At 40.0% G+C, this 12044-nt stretch overlaps 1 protein-coding gene across 1 annotated transcript; it reads right to left on the bottom strand.

The window, feature by feature from the left end:
• Positions 1-5736: 5736 nt before the first annotated feature.
• si:dkey-1j5.4 (leucine-rich repeat-containing protein 15) lies at positions 5737-11406 on the bottom strand. The gene is made up of 7 exons (XM_058612625.1): positions 11093-11406; positions 8147-8335; positions 7849-8033; positions 7522-7778; positions 7312-7432; positions 6377-6512; positions 5737-6262 (listed from the first exon to the last, which is right to left on the bottom strand). Exons 2-7 carry the CDS (start codon positions 8328-8330, stop codon positions 6072-6074), a joined length of 1074 nt encoding a protein of 357 aa, XP_058468608.1. The 5' UTR covers positions 8331-8335; positions 11093-11406; the 3' UTR covers positions 5737-6071.
• Positions 11407-12044: the final 638 nt, after the last annotated feature.

The following is a 12044-nucleotide window of genomic DNA, read 5'->3' as shown; positions in this document are numbered from 1 at the left end:
CCGGCTAATGAAGTCGACGATAATTGCGACATAACAAGTCACGTAGAGGACATCCTGAACTAAGAGCTGTCAGAAAATGTAAACCGTTCAAGAATGACACAGCAGAAAAAGTCATAGTTGAATACAGGATATATACAGAGAGTAATATTGTTTCATGTTGGACCTTTAATCATTTGTAGCGCAGTGACAATAGACACTGAAACCAAATATTCTTAATTGTTCATTTAATAGGGACAGTGTCGTTTAACACAGTTCCAAGACAGAGCATGAAGCTGATGAGCTGCACAGTTTCTAGATATTGCTTATTTACAACTTTCTATATAAAATTCGGCACATACATGGCAGTGCAACACAATGTAACATATCACAGCAGACATATCATGAAGCACACACACACACACACACACACACACACCATACAACCATGATAACAAATAAGTTTAGCTAAAATTTGATTTGAGGCAACATTTAATCTTCAAAGTGAAAGACTTTGTGTCTTTTTTTGGTAGTGAATTCCATAGACAGCCTTTTATAGAAAAAAAAAAGCAGTTATTTGACGTTATTTTATAGTTAAAGTTCACTGTGCTGACATTATCAACAAATGCAAACATAATATTTGACCATGATGCCAGTGAAAGGATCCTTATCAACTATTTTTAATGCCTTATTATGTTCTAAGGGTCTTGAACTTGCAGTTGACTTCATCTGAGACACAAGAACGATGTGGAGTTTCAGTGCTGCAGCTAATTCGCTGCTGGTGACTGATTCATTTCAGGTGGGCAGTTCACACGGCAGGAGCAGGTGACCCACAAACGAGCAGAAAACACACAGATATCACACAAAAATATGGAGGGGAAATGAAAGAGAACAGAATATCTAACACTAACCATGACTTTGGGAGAAAGAGAGTCTCCATTCTCAATGAACCAGTGTTTAAAATAATTAAACAAGGCCAGAAAATGTAGGTCCACATTTCCGCGGAGCTGGTTCTGACCCACTTAAGTACAGACGGCTGTTGGTTTATCCTCTGCACTGTTCATCTGTGACCTCTTTTTCCTAAACCATTCCTCACTTAGCACAGCTCAAGTGAGCCTTTAGTGAGGCGTGCACATGTAGGGCACATGTGTCAAACTGGTGGCCCGGGGGCCACATGTGGCCCTTCAATCGATTACATGCAGCCCGGACACCACTGTGCAAGGTCATGGAATAGAGACAAAATATAAGACTAAATGTATTTGCCGGCAATATTTTTATAATAGTAATAAGACATTTGGTTGTAATCATTGCTTTATTAAATGTATTGCACTCAACATGAAATTACATATATTTAAGCTGTTTTAATCACAATTATCCTCATCATTATTTGCTAAATTTTTGTCTTTGTGCATAATAAAATAAATCATTTTATATCAAAACAAGCACTTTTACTTTGGAATTTTGTCTGATATCATAATGAATATCTTATATTGCCCACCAGCTACTAAATAGTTGTTTTTTCCACTTTCTTTCCTCTATGTCGGCCCCCGCTTGACCACACTATATGCTCATTGGCCCCCAGGTCATTTGAGTTTGACACCCCTGCTATAGGGAGTCAGATGATTCATCAATAAATCCATGTATCATGGGTGTTTCATCTGCTGTATTCTCAAACTTCCTCCTCTTTCTGTGCCATATGTGCCATAATAATTACTATTATACATTAAAATTGCAGTAAAACATTAAACCATTGCATTTTTCTAAACTTATTTTGTAGACGGACGCATGTACAATAGGGAAATTCTGTAATTGCATCTCTGTTGAGTTGTTGTGCATTTAGAAATCAAATCAAGCCCAAAGAGTTTCGGACCCTCCAGTGATTACAAATCGGTACTTAATTGTGTGTAGGAAGGATGAGAGTTTACTTGTCCAGCTTGTAAGTTGCTTAATTGGAACAAAAATGTCAGTGTTAGTGAGACATTAGAGCCAAAAGAGAGACTTTTGCTGCAGTGTTTGGGGAAATCTAAATGTAAAAAGTATTTTTCAACCTGAATTCATAGATAAGTGTGCAGTTCATCACACGAGGCACTGCATGCAGCAGCATGTGTGGTTTCTATTATAGAATCTGTCACGACTAGAACTGTAGCTCTTTTATACCAGAATGTGTGTATATTTGCAGGTTTCTTCAAACCCAGATACGCTGCTACTCTTCCTCCTTCGGGTTCTTTCAAATCACAAACACAACTAACAACCAACATGTCAGAAAACAACATCACAGAAGGCAGGAAATTGAAATGTAAAAGTATTTTCCAGAGTTGCACAGAGTGGGAGCACAGTGGCTGAAAGCACCATATGCTGAATTTGAATGGATTCTTGAAAAAGTTAAGGAGACGTACGATTGATGATATCGGAGTCCTGTCCTGGTGTTTACTCACTGATGTAAGAAGACGCTCGTGGGCTTTTAAAGATTTCAAAACAATGAGAGGTGCTTTAAAAATCAATCCTTTGTGAAGAGAGGCAAGAACAGGAGTGACATGATTGTATCTGCTGGTTCTGGTTTGTTCTCTGACTGCAGCATTCACGTGTCTGCATAATATTTACCACCCTCCAACTGATGTGTATATATAACTTTGTCCATGATGATATTGCATCCTTCCATGGATAAATCAATCAATTTTATTCTATGAAAAAGCATCCATTGCTTTCACTAATGTATCTTAATATGAGATAACATCGTTCATTTTTAAATTTGATCTCTGATTTGTTTTTTTTTTAATTCCAGGATTCTCACACACTTGGAGTTAAATCAGAAATACTGTTCTACTGTATGTGATCAGAGTGGAGCTGAGGAATTTTGAGCGGTGTGTGTAGAAAAATGAAAGATATTATAATTAGAGTCACATTATCTCTCACTCCATCTTAATCTAATGTCACTATAGCAGTGTGTGAAGTATATGCGAGCAAAAAGTGCATTACAATAATAAATTCTAGTGGATATGAATGCATGAATCATTCCTTGTATTCCTTTTCTTTGTTGAAGTTAAGCTTAGGTTGTTATAGAAGTTTTGTTATTCTCTGAAGTCAATAAACTAAGTTTGATTCTTTGGAGAGCGAGGAGTGGGAAGACACACCCCGTGTTCCTCTAGGCCAGGGATATATCACGCAAGCAATATTGCCGAATACAGCGTTGACAGACCATAACTGAGCAGTCAACAAGCTTTGAGTTATGTAGAGTTGTCAAGAGATGATTGTTTTAACTTCAACAGGATCACAAATGAAATTCAGTGTTAACCTCTCTTTAAGGGACCCATGTGCAGCAGCAGCAGCAGCAGCAGCAGCAGCAGCAGCAGCATGTCCACACTCAGAAACGATCCTTTGAAATAACAAAGCATGGTTTGCCTTAAATAATGTAATATGTACTTCCATACAGAGATGATATCTGGCAGTGGATCACTGCACTCATGTTTCGCAGGGGACAAAACATAGTAAAAGAAGAACCAAGCAAGCATAGAAGGTTCATTTCAAAAGTAAACAACCTACATCATCTCAATAGCAAGAAGCAAGCTTCATGAGTCTGTATTTTATGCATGGTGAAATTTAAACAAAATGAAAGAAAAACAACTATTAAACATGTCATATACAAGAAAAAGGCTGTTTTTAAACTTGCTGTAGCGAGCGTGACTAATGCCAGACTGCACCTCAATCTCATTTGAGTTAAGAACGGGTGTCACCTCCCACTTCCATGAGGCATAACCAACAGATGTAGATGAAAATGCTTCTGTACGTAATCAGATAGAACTACAACTAATCAGACCAATGATCCGGATGACACATGCAGTGCAACGGAGAAAAAAACACCCAACGAGAAACTTGATGGTTGTAGTTTTAATGCCGACTTCTGCCTGGGAGAGTCCCGTGGAGCGAGTCACTTAAAATGGACGCAACAGACAACTGGAAAGACAGCTGCTGTTTGGCGGCCGCCATGGTGGATGTATACAAGAGCTGCAAGATGTTTCTTCACTGTCGTCATCACGTTAAACCCGCCCGTTCTCTATCCCTCTATCCACGTTTTGGAAGAGGTGCACCGAGTGGCACAATTAAGACAAATCGATGGCGGTGTGAGAGCCAACAGTGGCTATTCTAACCTTAACCTCAGTCCTTTCCCTGTATGGCCTTAAACTGAATCTCAGTCCCCAACCTTAACCTCAAACTCTGACCTTTATTTGACCCCGTCTCTGCTTGGAGCGTCTACATGTGCCTCCAGTGGGTTTCCAGTTGAAAGCATTTCTTTATAGTTTACGCATCTCTTCGAACAAAGCGCGGCTGTATACGACGCGTTGGTTAAGCCCAGCTGTAGCACGCCTAAAGGGGAAAAACCCGTTTAAGATTGGTTCCTTCTTTTGTAAATTCTGAAGATGGCCGTAACGTGTCCTTGCCAGACGTGTCTGCAGAGCAGAATCAAATCTCTGGCACACACGGCTGGGTTTCCGTGGGGTAATTTCACACTGCGATCTAAAATCAATTCATCAGGAACTCTGATAAGCATGCCGTGTTTCTATTTTGTGTTGAAATGTGAATGCACGATGATGAAAAGGCAGCCCTCTTTCAAGATTATAGGTTTAGCAGCAGCCAATTAAAAGAAACGCGTGAATAAAGAAGCACGGGGAAGAAGAGGGAATGAAATCTGTTTGACGTTACTGTATAATATGCTGGAAACACCAGCAGAGGTGAGGAAAAGCCACGTATCAGAACAATGCACGGCTATTATATTGTTCTTAGAGGCACTTTCATATAATAGCAGGTTTAATGCAGGTGGAAATGATGGCGATTATCTCCCTCTGTAGGAATGGAAGACACTGTGGCTTTCACGTCAAAACCATTGTGCGTGGAGGCCGGTGGGAGTCACCTTGTCAATAACACAAGGTTTTGGTGCAGGATATGATTCTCTGCCAGCCCTCCCATCATCCCATCACAGCATACTCCTCTTCCTTTTCTCTCTGTCTCCATCTCCTCACTTCTTTCATTCCTCCCATCGTGTTCACCGTGTCTGCCGGCTCAGTCTACTTCCCTCCTGTGGATGTTCAGTCACTGAACCTAAAGCCAGTGCGTCCGACTGAGGTTTAGAGGAAGACGCAGAGCAACAGCTGCATTCCATACTGAGAAGAGTGGAAAACAGAGGGTGAATGTGTTGTGGAGCTCACTCTTTTCAGAGTCAGTTATGTTGTTTCTTCAGTCAGTTCTTTGAATATCAACTGCCAAATAAATGGCTCCAGGCCAGAATACAGACAGTCCATCTGGTCTAGAAGTAACAAAGCTTATGTTGGGAGCTGGGAGGGGAGTTATCATGGCTACTAAGACCTGTAAAACAGTGCAGAGGGATTTCACCGTGTGGAAAATTTGCCCAAACTCTCAAGCGGTTACTGCACTAAAAGGTCTGGTGTGTAAGAATTAGTAACTTCTAATCATGAGATTGCAGACTGCAACAAAGGGAACTCGTCTGTTCACTCCTTCACTTTCCCAACTGTGTCTAGGAGTTGACTTTAGCTTCAGTTAAAACTTTGCCAAAGTTAACAAAAAAAGTAAACTACATTTAGGGTTACATCTTGTTCTCTGTAACTAGCTGCTCTTCTGTTGTCGACCTGCTCGAGCCCAAACTTCAGGCTTTTACCAACCAAAGTGTCTCGGATCCGTTTTACCAATCCACAAATTCAACACCTACTGGCGATCAATATTATAGCCTTTAATCTCAATACTGACAGCATTTGCATATATTACAAGTGGTTTGCGGGTCTCAAGCTTTTTCATACTTTTACTATTGAAGAGTTTCATGCTACAGTATGAGATGAAGCTACATCTATAACTCAAAAAATACATGCCAGTTAAACCAAAGTTTCTATAGCTGAACATGTCAGTGTTGTTCTTAAAATAAAAGGAAAAACATATTGACTATTTTTCAGCTCTGAGAAATCCCACAACAAATAAATTCTCTCTCTCTAAAAAAAAAAAGTAGGTTACAAAGTAAAAAGGAAGTTGAATAAAAGTTGATCTGGATCTGCAGTCAGAGACCAGGTCATGGTCTTTGACATGTTCTGGTATTAGACATGACAGAGCAGTTTGTCATCGCCGAGACTGCTGAGGATTTTGTTTTGGAGCTCCGGAGGACTAAGACATCTCATGGCTGTCCGAGGAGACAGGGCGGCCTTAGTCTGCTTCATCCACTGCACCAAGGAGCTGAGGTTACAGTCACACCGCCACGGGTTGTCATGGAGATGCAGCTTCCTCAGGTCTGAGAGAAGCAAAACAAGAAAGAGGTTTACTGAAATCATGAGTCATTACACTCACTCCTTTGTGCCTGTGAAAATGGGACAGTGAAAAGGCCACCTGCTGGCATTAGTCTTACTCAGCATATGGATGAACATGTTTCCATTCACAGTCTTCAGGCGGTTTCCACTGAGAGCCAGCTGAGAAAGCTTGGGCATGTTGCTGAACACATCAGGGAGCAGCTGCTCCAGATTGTTCTTCCGCAGGTAGAGTTCCTGGTTAAATATTCAGCACATTCATTCATCTTTTTAGAGGACACACAGTAGGTACACAGAGAAGGTTTTGTACAGTCTCAGACACTGTTCACACCTGGTATTAATATCCATCCTGAGTGATCTGATCATGTGCAGATTGTGTTAGATTTGAAGTACGGGACTGAACACTCTCAACCGTCCTGAATGTGTACTCAAATCAGATCTCAAAAACTTAATTGGAGTGGATTGAGGACACATGTGACCAAATTCTTGAGCTGCAAGAACACAATCTGTCTTCAGGATGGATTATAGACCACCGTCTCAGCTGACGTCCTTTGACCTGTTACAGTTTTTTTTATGCTATTTTATTTCAGCCCATATTTTTAATAATTCCACAATATTAACATTAATTAATTTTTACTTTCTCCCCATCATTCATGCAGAAAAACACAAACATGATGACATTAGACACATTTGTACAGTCAGGCTTATTCACAAACATCATTTACGACATCAGTGTGTATTTGAATAAAGGGCGGGAGAAGCCAGATCCGATCATATGTGGTCGCGGGAGACGCATCCAGGACACGTTTCAATCCATGTTCACATGCAATATAAGACGGATGATAATACCAGGTCTGAACTGGGCCACAATGAGAACTTGGTCAAATATGAAGGTAGCGGAATTCTAGTAGTTGTTAAAAGAAAAGGTTTACTTGGAAGATCAGCTAACTGCAGCAGACCGCTTTTTTGAAATTAAGCTTCAAATTAGCCTTATTCTATCATCCATTTATGTGTAAACTCTAACATTCTGTGATACCTGCAAGTTGTCCAGACCATCCAAAGCTGACGGCTTCAGTGAGGACAGAAGGTTGTTATCTAGAACCAGCATCTCTAGAGTTCCCAGGGGCTTGAATGCTCCAGCAGGAATGGTCTTCAGACTGGATTTGAGAAACAGCAAATCAAGTTGAAAATAAAATGTAAGACATTACTGAAACACATCCACATTAATGAGGACACATGTTATGACCTGTTATTGTCCAGGTTGAGAAACATGAGCTGCTGGAGGCCGGTGAAGGCCTTTGGGGACATTCTTTGAATGACGTTCAAAGAAAGGTCCAGAACTTTGAGGGAAGTGAGATGCTTGAATGCATTAGGTGGGAGCGAGGTCAACGAATTGAGCGGAAGGTCAAGATCTGACAGGTTCTTCATGCCAGCAAACATGTCCGCTTTGAGGAGGCCAATCTGGTTTTGGCCGAGCATAAGGAAGCGAAGGTTCAGGAGATCCTAACAAACAAGGGAAGAGAAAGGATCATTGCAGTGTCGTACGGGGAGTGTGATTATGCAAATCATTTACCTTGAATACTCTAGGTGGAAGTTTGGTGATGTGGTTCCTCTCAAGATTGAGAAGCCTCAGGTGCTTTGCACCAGAGAAGGCCTGGGGGTGGATTGTTTTGATGGCGTTGTGTTCCAGGAGGATACTCTCCACGTTTGGAACCAAGTTCAGAGCATCAGCCTGCAGGTCTGTGATATCATTCTCACCTGTTCACACAAGCGTGGACATTTCTTACAGATTCCCACACACACACTTGTGTCATAAATTGTCATCAAGAACATCACAACAATTATAAATAAATAATCACAAAAGCACCCACCAAGTTTGAGGATCCAAGCATCTGGAGGCAGATTGGAGGGGAAACTGTCGAGACCCTTCTTCTGACAGCTGACTGCAGACTTCTGTGAATCAGACGTCCTGGAGCATGAACAAACGTCGGGGCAGCTCTCCACAGTCTGTGACACCCACAGGGTCGCCAGCATTAACCACACCGAGTGCTGCATCTCCACTGCAGGAACCCGAGGGAGGAGAAAAGAGACAATTAGCTAGCTCTGGGTTTGCCTTGACCCTGAGAAAGCAGTTATTTTCACTGTGGTTGGTTGATATTACAACAATATCAAAGTCCTAAACTAGCTGTACTGGTTATGCCACAACAATAACAGCGACTTTCCACTCTACAGTTCTAGCTTGGCTCGGCTCGACTACACTCAATACTTTTTTTGCCTTTCCATTAGGGATAGTACCTGGTGCTTTTTTGGTACCTGCTCTGATGAGGTTCCAAGTGAGCTGAGCCGATACTGAAATGCGACGTGAACAGACTGCTGGCCACTGATCGAGAATCGTGCCGATCGGTAGATCATTTCTAAAATGTCCTAATTTAACAGAGAAGTCTGGTGTATTTAGAGACAGGACTGATGAAAGCCAGTGATCGTGAGCCGAATCACAACCCGTATTTCGGTTAAATGACTGTGTCAAGTACTGTGAACAAATCTTTATGATTAACCGATTCTAATAATTGAGTGCACCGAAAAGAACTGTTGTGCTCGTCACTTGTTTGTGTGCGTCGCGTAGAAACAATATCACAACAGTTTTGTGCTTGAACTGTACAGCGGCAAAACACCAGAAAGTTCTCAATACTGGTTTGTTCAAAGCCCAATCTCTAAATTGTTGAGGTCTTATTGAAATGTTGTGTGTTTTATTCCACACTCATTATCAAATTTGTAATATCTTGCATATTCACTCATTTAAAAGCAAGAAGAGTACACCAATTAATTACAATATTATCTTGTCTTTTTTCATTCGCTGAGGTGAACAGCATGAATGACTCAGCCAAAACTGTAGTTAATGACTGGATATTCTAATGGAAATAATTAATGCAAATAATTAAAACTGATTCATTAATAAATTATGCAAGTTAATTTAGGAATATGCCCAGAAAATGATAAATAGTTGGATCAAATGTATTAGAAATAATAATAAATTAATTAATTAATTAATTAATATGGAGGTAAAAGAAAATCTAAAATTAATCAGGATTAATTCACAAAGTAAATCAATTACTTTTAATCAACCACCTATAATTTTCTGGTCATATTTATGTATTTATTTTAAATTAGCTTGTGTTTTAAACGATGTGTATTTTAATTGATGGCCTTTATCACAAACCACGTTCTACTCATTGTGGCTGAGTTCTGTGGTGACATAACCAAGAAGCTGCTTATGTCACTTGAGTTTTCAAATCCAGATAATGTGTGAGAGCCAGATGTGTTCATTAGAAGCCAATAACATACATCATTAGATCGGGGACAGAGAATTTAATAAGCGATGACATGAAACTGTGATGACACTGGGGAAATTAGCAACGTCCAGGAGTCATCAGCCAAGTGAAATACGCTGATCACTCCAGTCTATTAGAATGGAATATGTTGAGAAAATATTTTTGTCCAACAATCTGAGCAATTGATTGACGTTATGTACACATGTAGTTTGGTATCTGATAAAAATATGCCTTCATCCACACAAAAACAAAAACTGTTAAATATTGAGATTTTAGACATTTCTCAGGTTGTTGGAGATTAACACATGTTTTTAGGATTGTTAAGTCTTTTTAACTGATCTACAGTTCGGCTTCATTCTTGTGTCGGACGTCTCTACCTCACCAGAGAAGGTACTAAAAAAAGTACCTGGTACCAGTTACTATGCTTGTGAAAACGCAGCTTAACCGCAGTACGTCTGGTATTTGGAACACAATTCTCTACTGATTTCTTTCTATTCTCGTTAAAGCAGAAGATATTATATATCGTCATCAGTGTCAGGTCTTCTCGATGGACACCACCATGTTTTTAATGGACTAACTTGATGATAAGTGAAGGCTAGAGTTCTCCTACATGCTCAGAAGGAAAAGGTGAGGTAAGAGAAGTTCAGATGCAACATGTAACTTCACCAATGGATGTCGCTAAATCCCGCATACTGCACCTTTAAGTATTTATGTTTGCTCAAAACATCACAGCTCAGATTTTTACCTGAGACACAGCCAAACATCTCGCAAACTATCAGAGGTGTAAAATATTGTGAGATACCCACATAAATAATACAAACAGCTAAACTGAGAGAAAATCTTATCATTATATCCTTTTATCTTTGAGGTCAGGTTTTTTTTTTCCTTTTTGATATTCAACTCTGTGACTAATACTGTATTAAAACCACCCACATAAAATACTGAAATGCCTGTGAGCAATACATTTTCCTCTGCTGCCTAATAAATCATAATCATAACAAACATGTAGCAAGAGAAGCGTCAGATAATTTCTTATGTTTATGATAATAATGTACTTTCCAGAAGATATATTTTGACTTTTAATTATTAGATAAGTGTAAAATCCCAGCAGGCAGAAGAAAACACATTAGGGCAAATAACATTTAATGGCTGAAGGAGTCAAATTTGTAAAAGTAGGCAAAAAAAAAACTGCATATAAATGGAATGTTTATCTCATCAAACAGGTGTTAATGGGGTTTTTTCCTCACTATGAAACTAAGGCACAGAGAAAAATGGACATTACTTGCATTAAATTTAAATGATTACATGAATACGTTTTAAATAACCGTGTTTCTTAAATTATTTGTTTTAAATTATAAGATTAGCTTCATCATTATTAACATTAATGTCCGATAGCCGTTTCACACAAATTTTCCAATTACGTTTGATTTTTCCCAAAAAGCTGAACAGAATTAGGGGAAAAAAAATAGTAAAATAGATGAATCTTACCTGAAAAGACTGAAGTTCACACTCCAGGTGTGTTCACCGCTCTGCAATTTGGAATTTCGTGTCTGTTCCACTGTTCCGAGTGTTAATCCAGGTCCCTTCGTCTTCGCTGCTGTTAAGCTTTTAAAATAGTTTTAGGTTTTTTGTAAATATACAGTTTTCACTTCTAATGCATTGTTTAAATCCGAACTCTGAGTTTCCAGTGACTGATGAAGCGGGCAGACGAAACCATGTAGAAAAATGAAGCTGCCGTCAGACTCGACACAAAAGCAGCTACACAACACTTGCCAGTGTGCCGGTGTGGGAGCGTGGGAGCACGGCCCGAGCAGACAGTGAAGGCAGGGTGTGAAACTCTCAGAGCGGCGAGGTCTGCAATGTCACAGAGTGCAGACAAATGTGGCATCGACACATTATGGCACGGATCCATGTTTTCCTGCCAGGTTTACTGTCCATCTGTGTCTCTGTGTGTGTCTCTGTGTGTGTGTAACTTGGATTTTTCCTCTTCTGCATCAGGACCAGTCGTCCTCATGGAGACTAAACCCTGGACGTCATTGAGACTAATTTGAATGGTGAAGATTAGGGTTAGACATTAACTGGTTATGGTTAAAGTTAGGAATAACGTTTTCCTAATAAATGGAAGTAAATGAAAGAATAGCTGCACAGACCTGTGTGTGTGTGTTTGTGTGTAAACTTGACAGGGCCCAACAACCACAGGTCAAATAACCCACTAACACCCACATCTGGCTTCCGTCTGCAACTGGAATAAACACAACTGGCACTCGCTGTCGAGGCAAACTGACTTTTGATTTTATCAGCACTGTAGCTCCATATCAGCAGAAATGTGAACATGACACTTGAACGCGGTAATTTCGGTATTTGGCAGCCTTGTCACAGAGTCTGCACCTGACATTGTTCAGTGGCTGCAGGCTTAGAGGTGCTGTAGTGCAAGTTTACT

Source organism: Solea solea, chromosome 17 (genome assembly GCF_958295425.1).
Source record: "Solea solea chromosome 17, fSolSol10.1, whole genome shotgun sequence".
NCBI lineage: Eukaryota > Metazoa > Chordata > Actinopteri > Pleuronectiformes > Soleidae > Solea > Solea solea.
This window is presented reverse-complemented; position numbering and strand designations above follow the sequence as displayed.

Bases quoted from the DNA above. Each gene is read 5' to 3' on its own strand.
- si:dkey-1j5.4 (XM_058612625.1), bottom strand. From the start codon at position 8,330: ATGCAGCACTCGGTGTGGTTAATGCTGGCGACCCTGTGGGTGTCACAG. The intron at 6,513-7,311 runs GTATCACAGAAT...ATATTTAACCAG, and splicing joins ATGGTCTGGACAACTTGCAG to GAACTCTACCTGCGGAAGAA. The intron at 6,263-6,376 runs GTAAGACTAATG...TGCTTCTCTCAG, and splicing joins CATGTTCATCCATATGCTGA to ACCTGAGGAAGCTGCATCTC.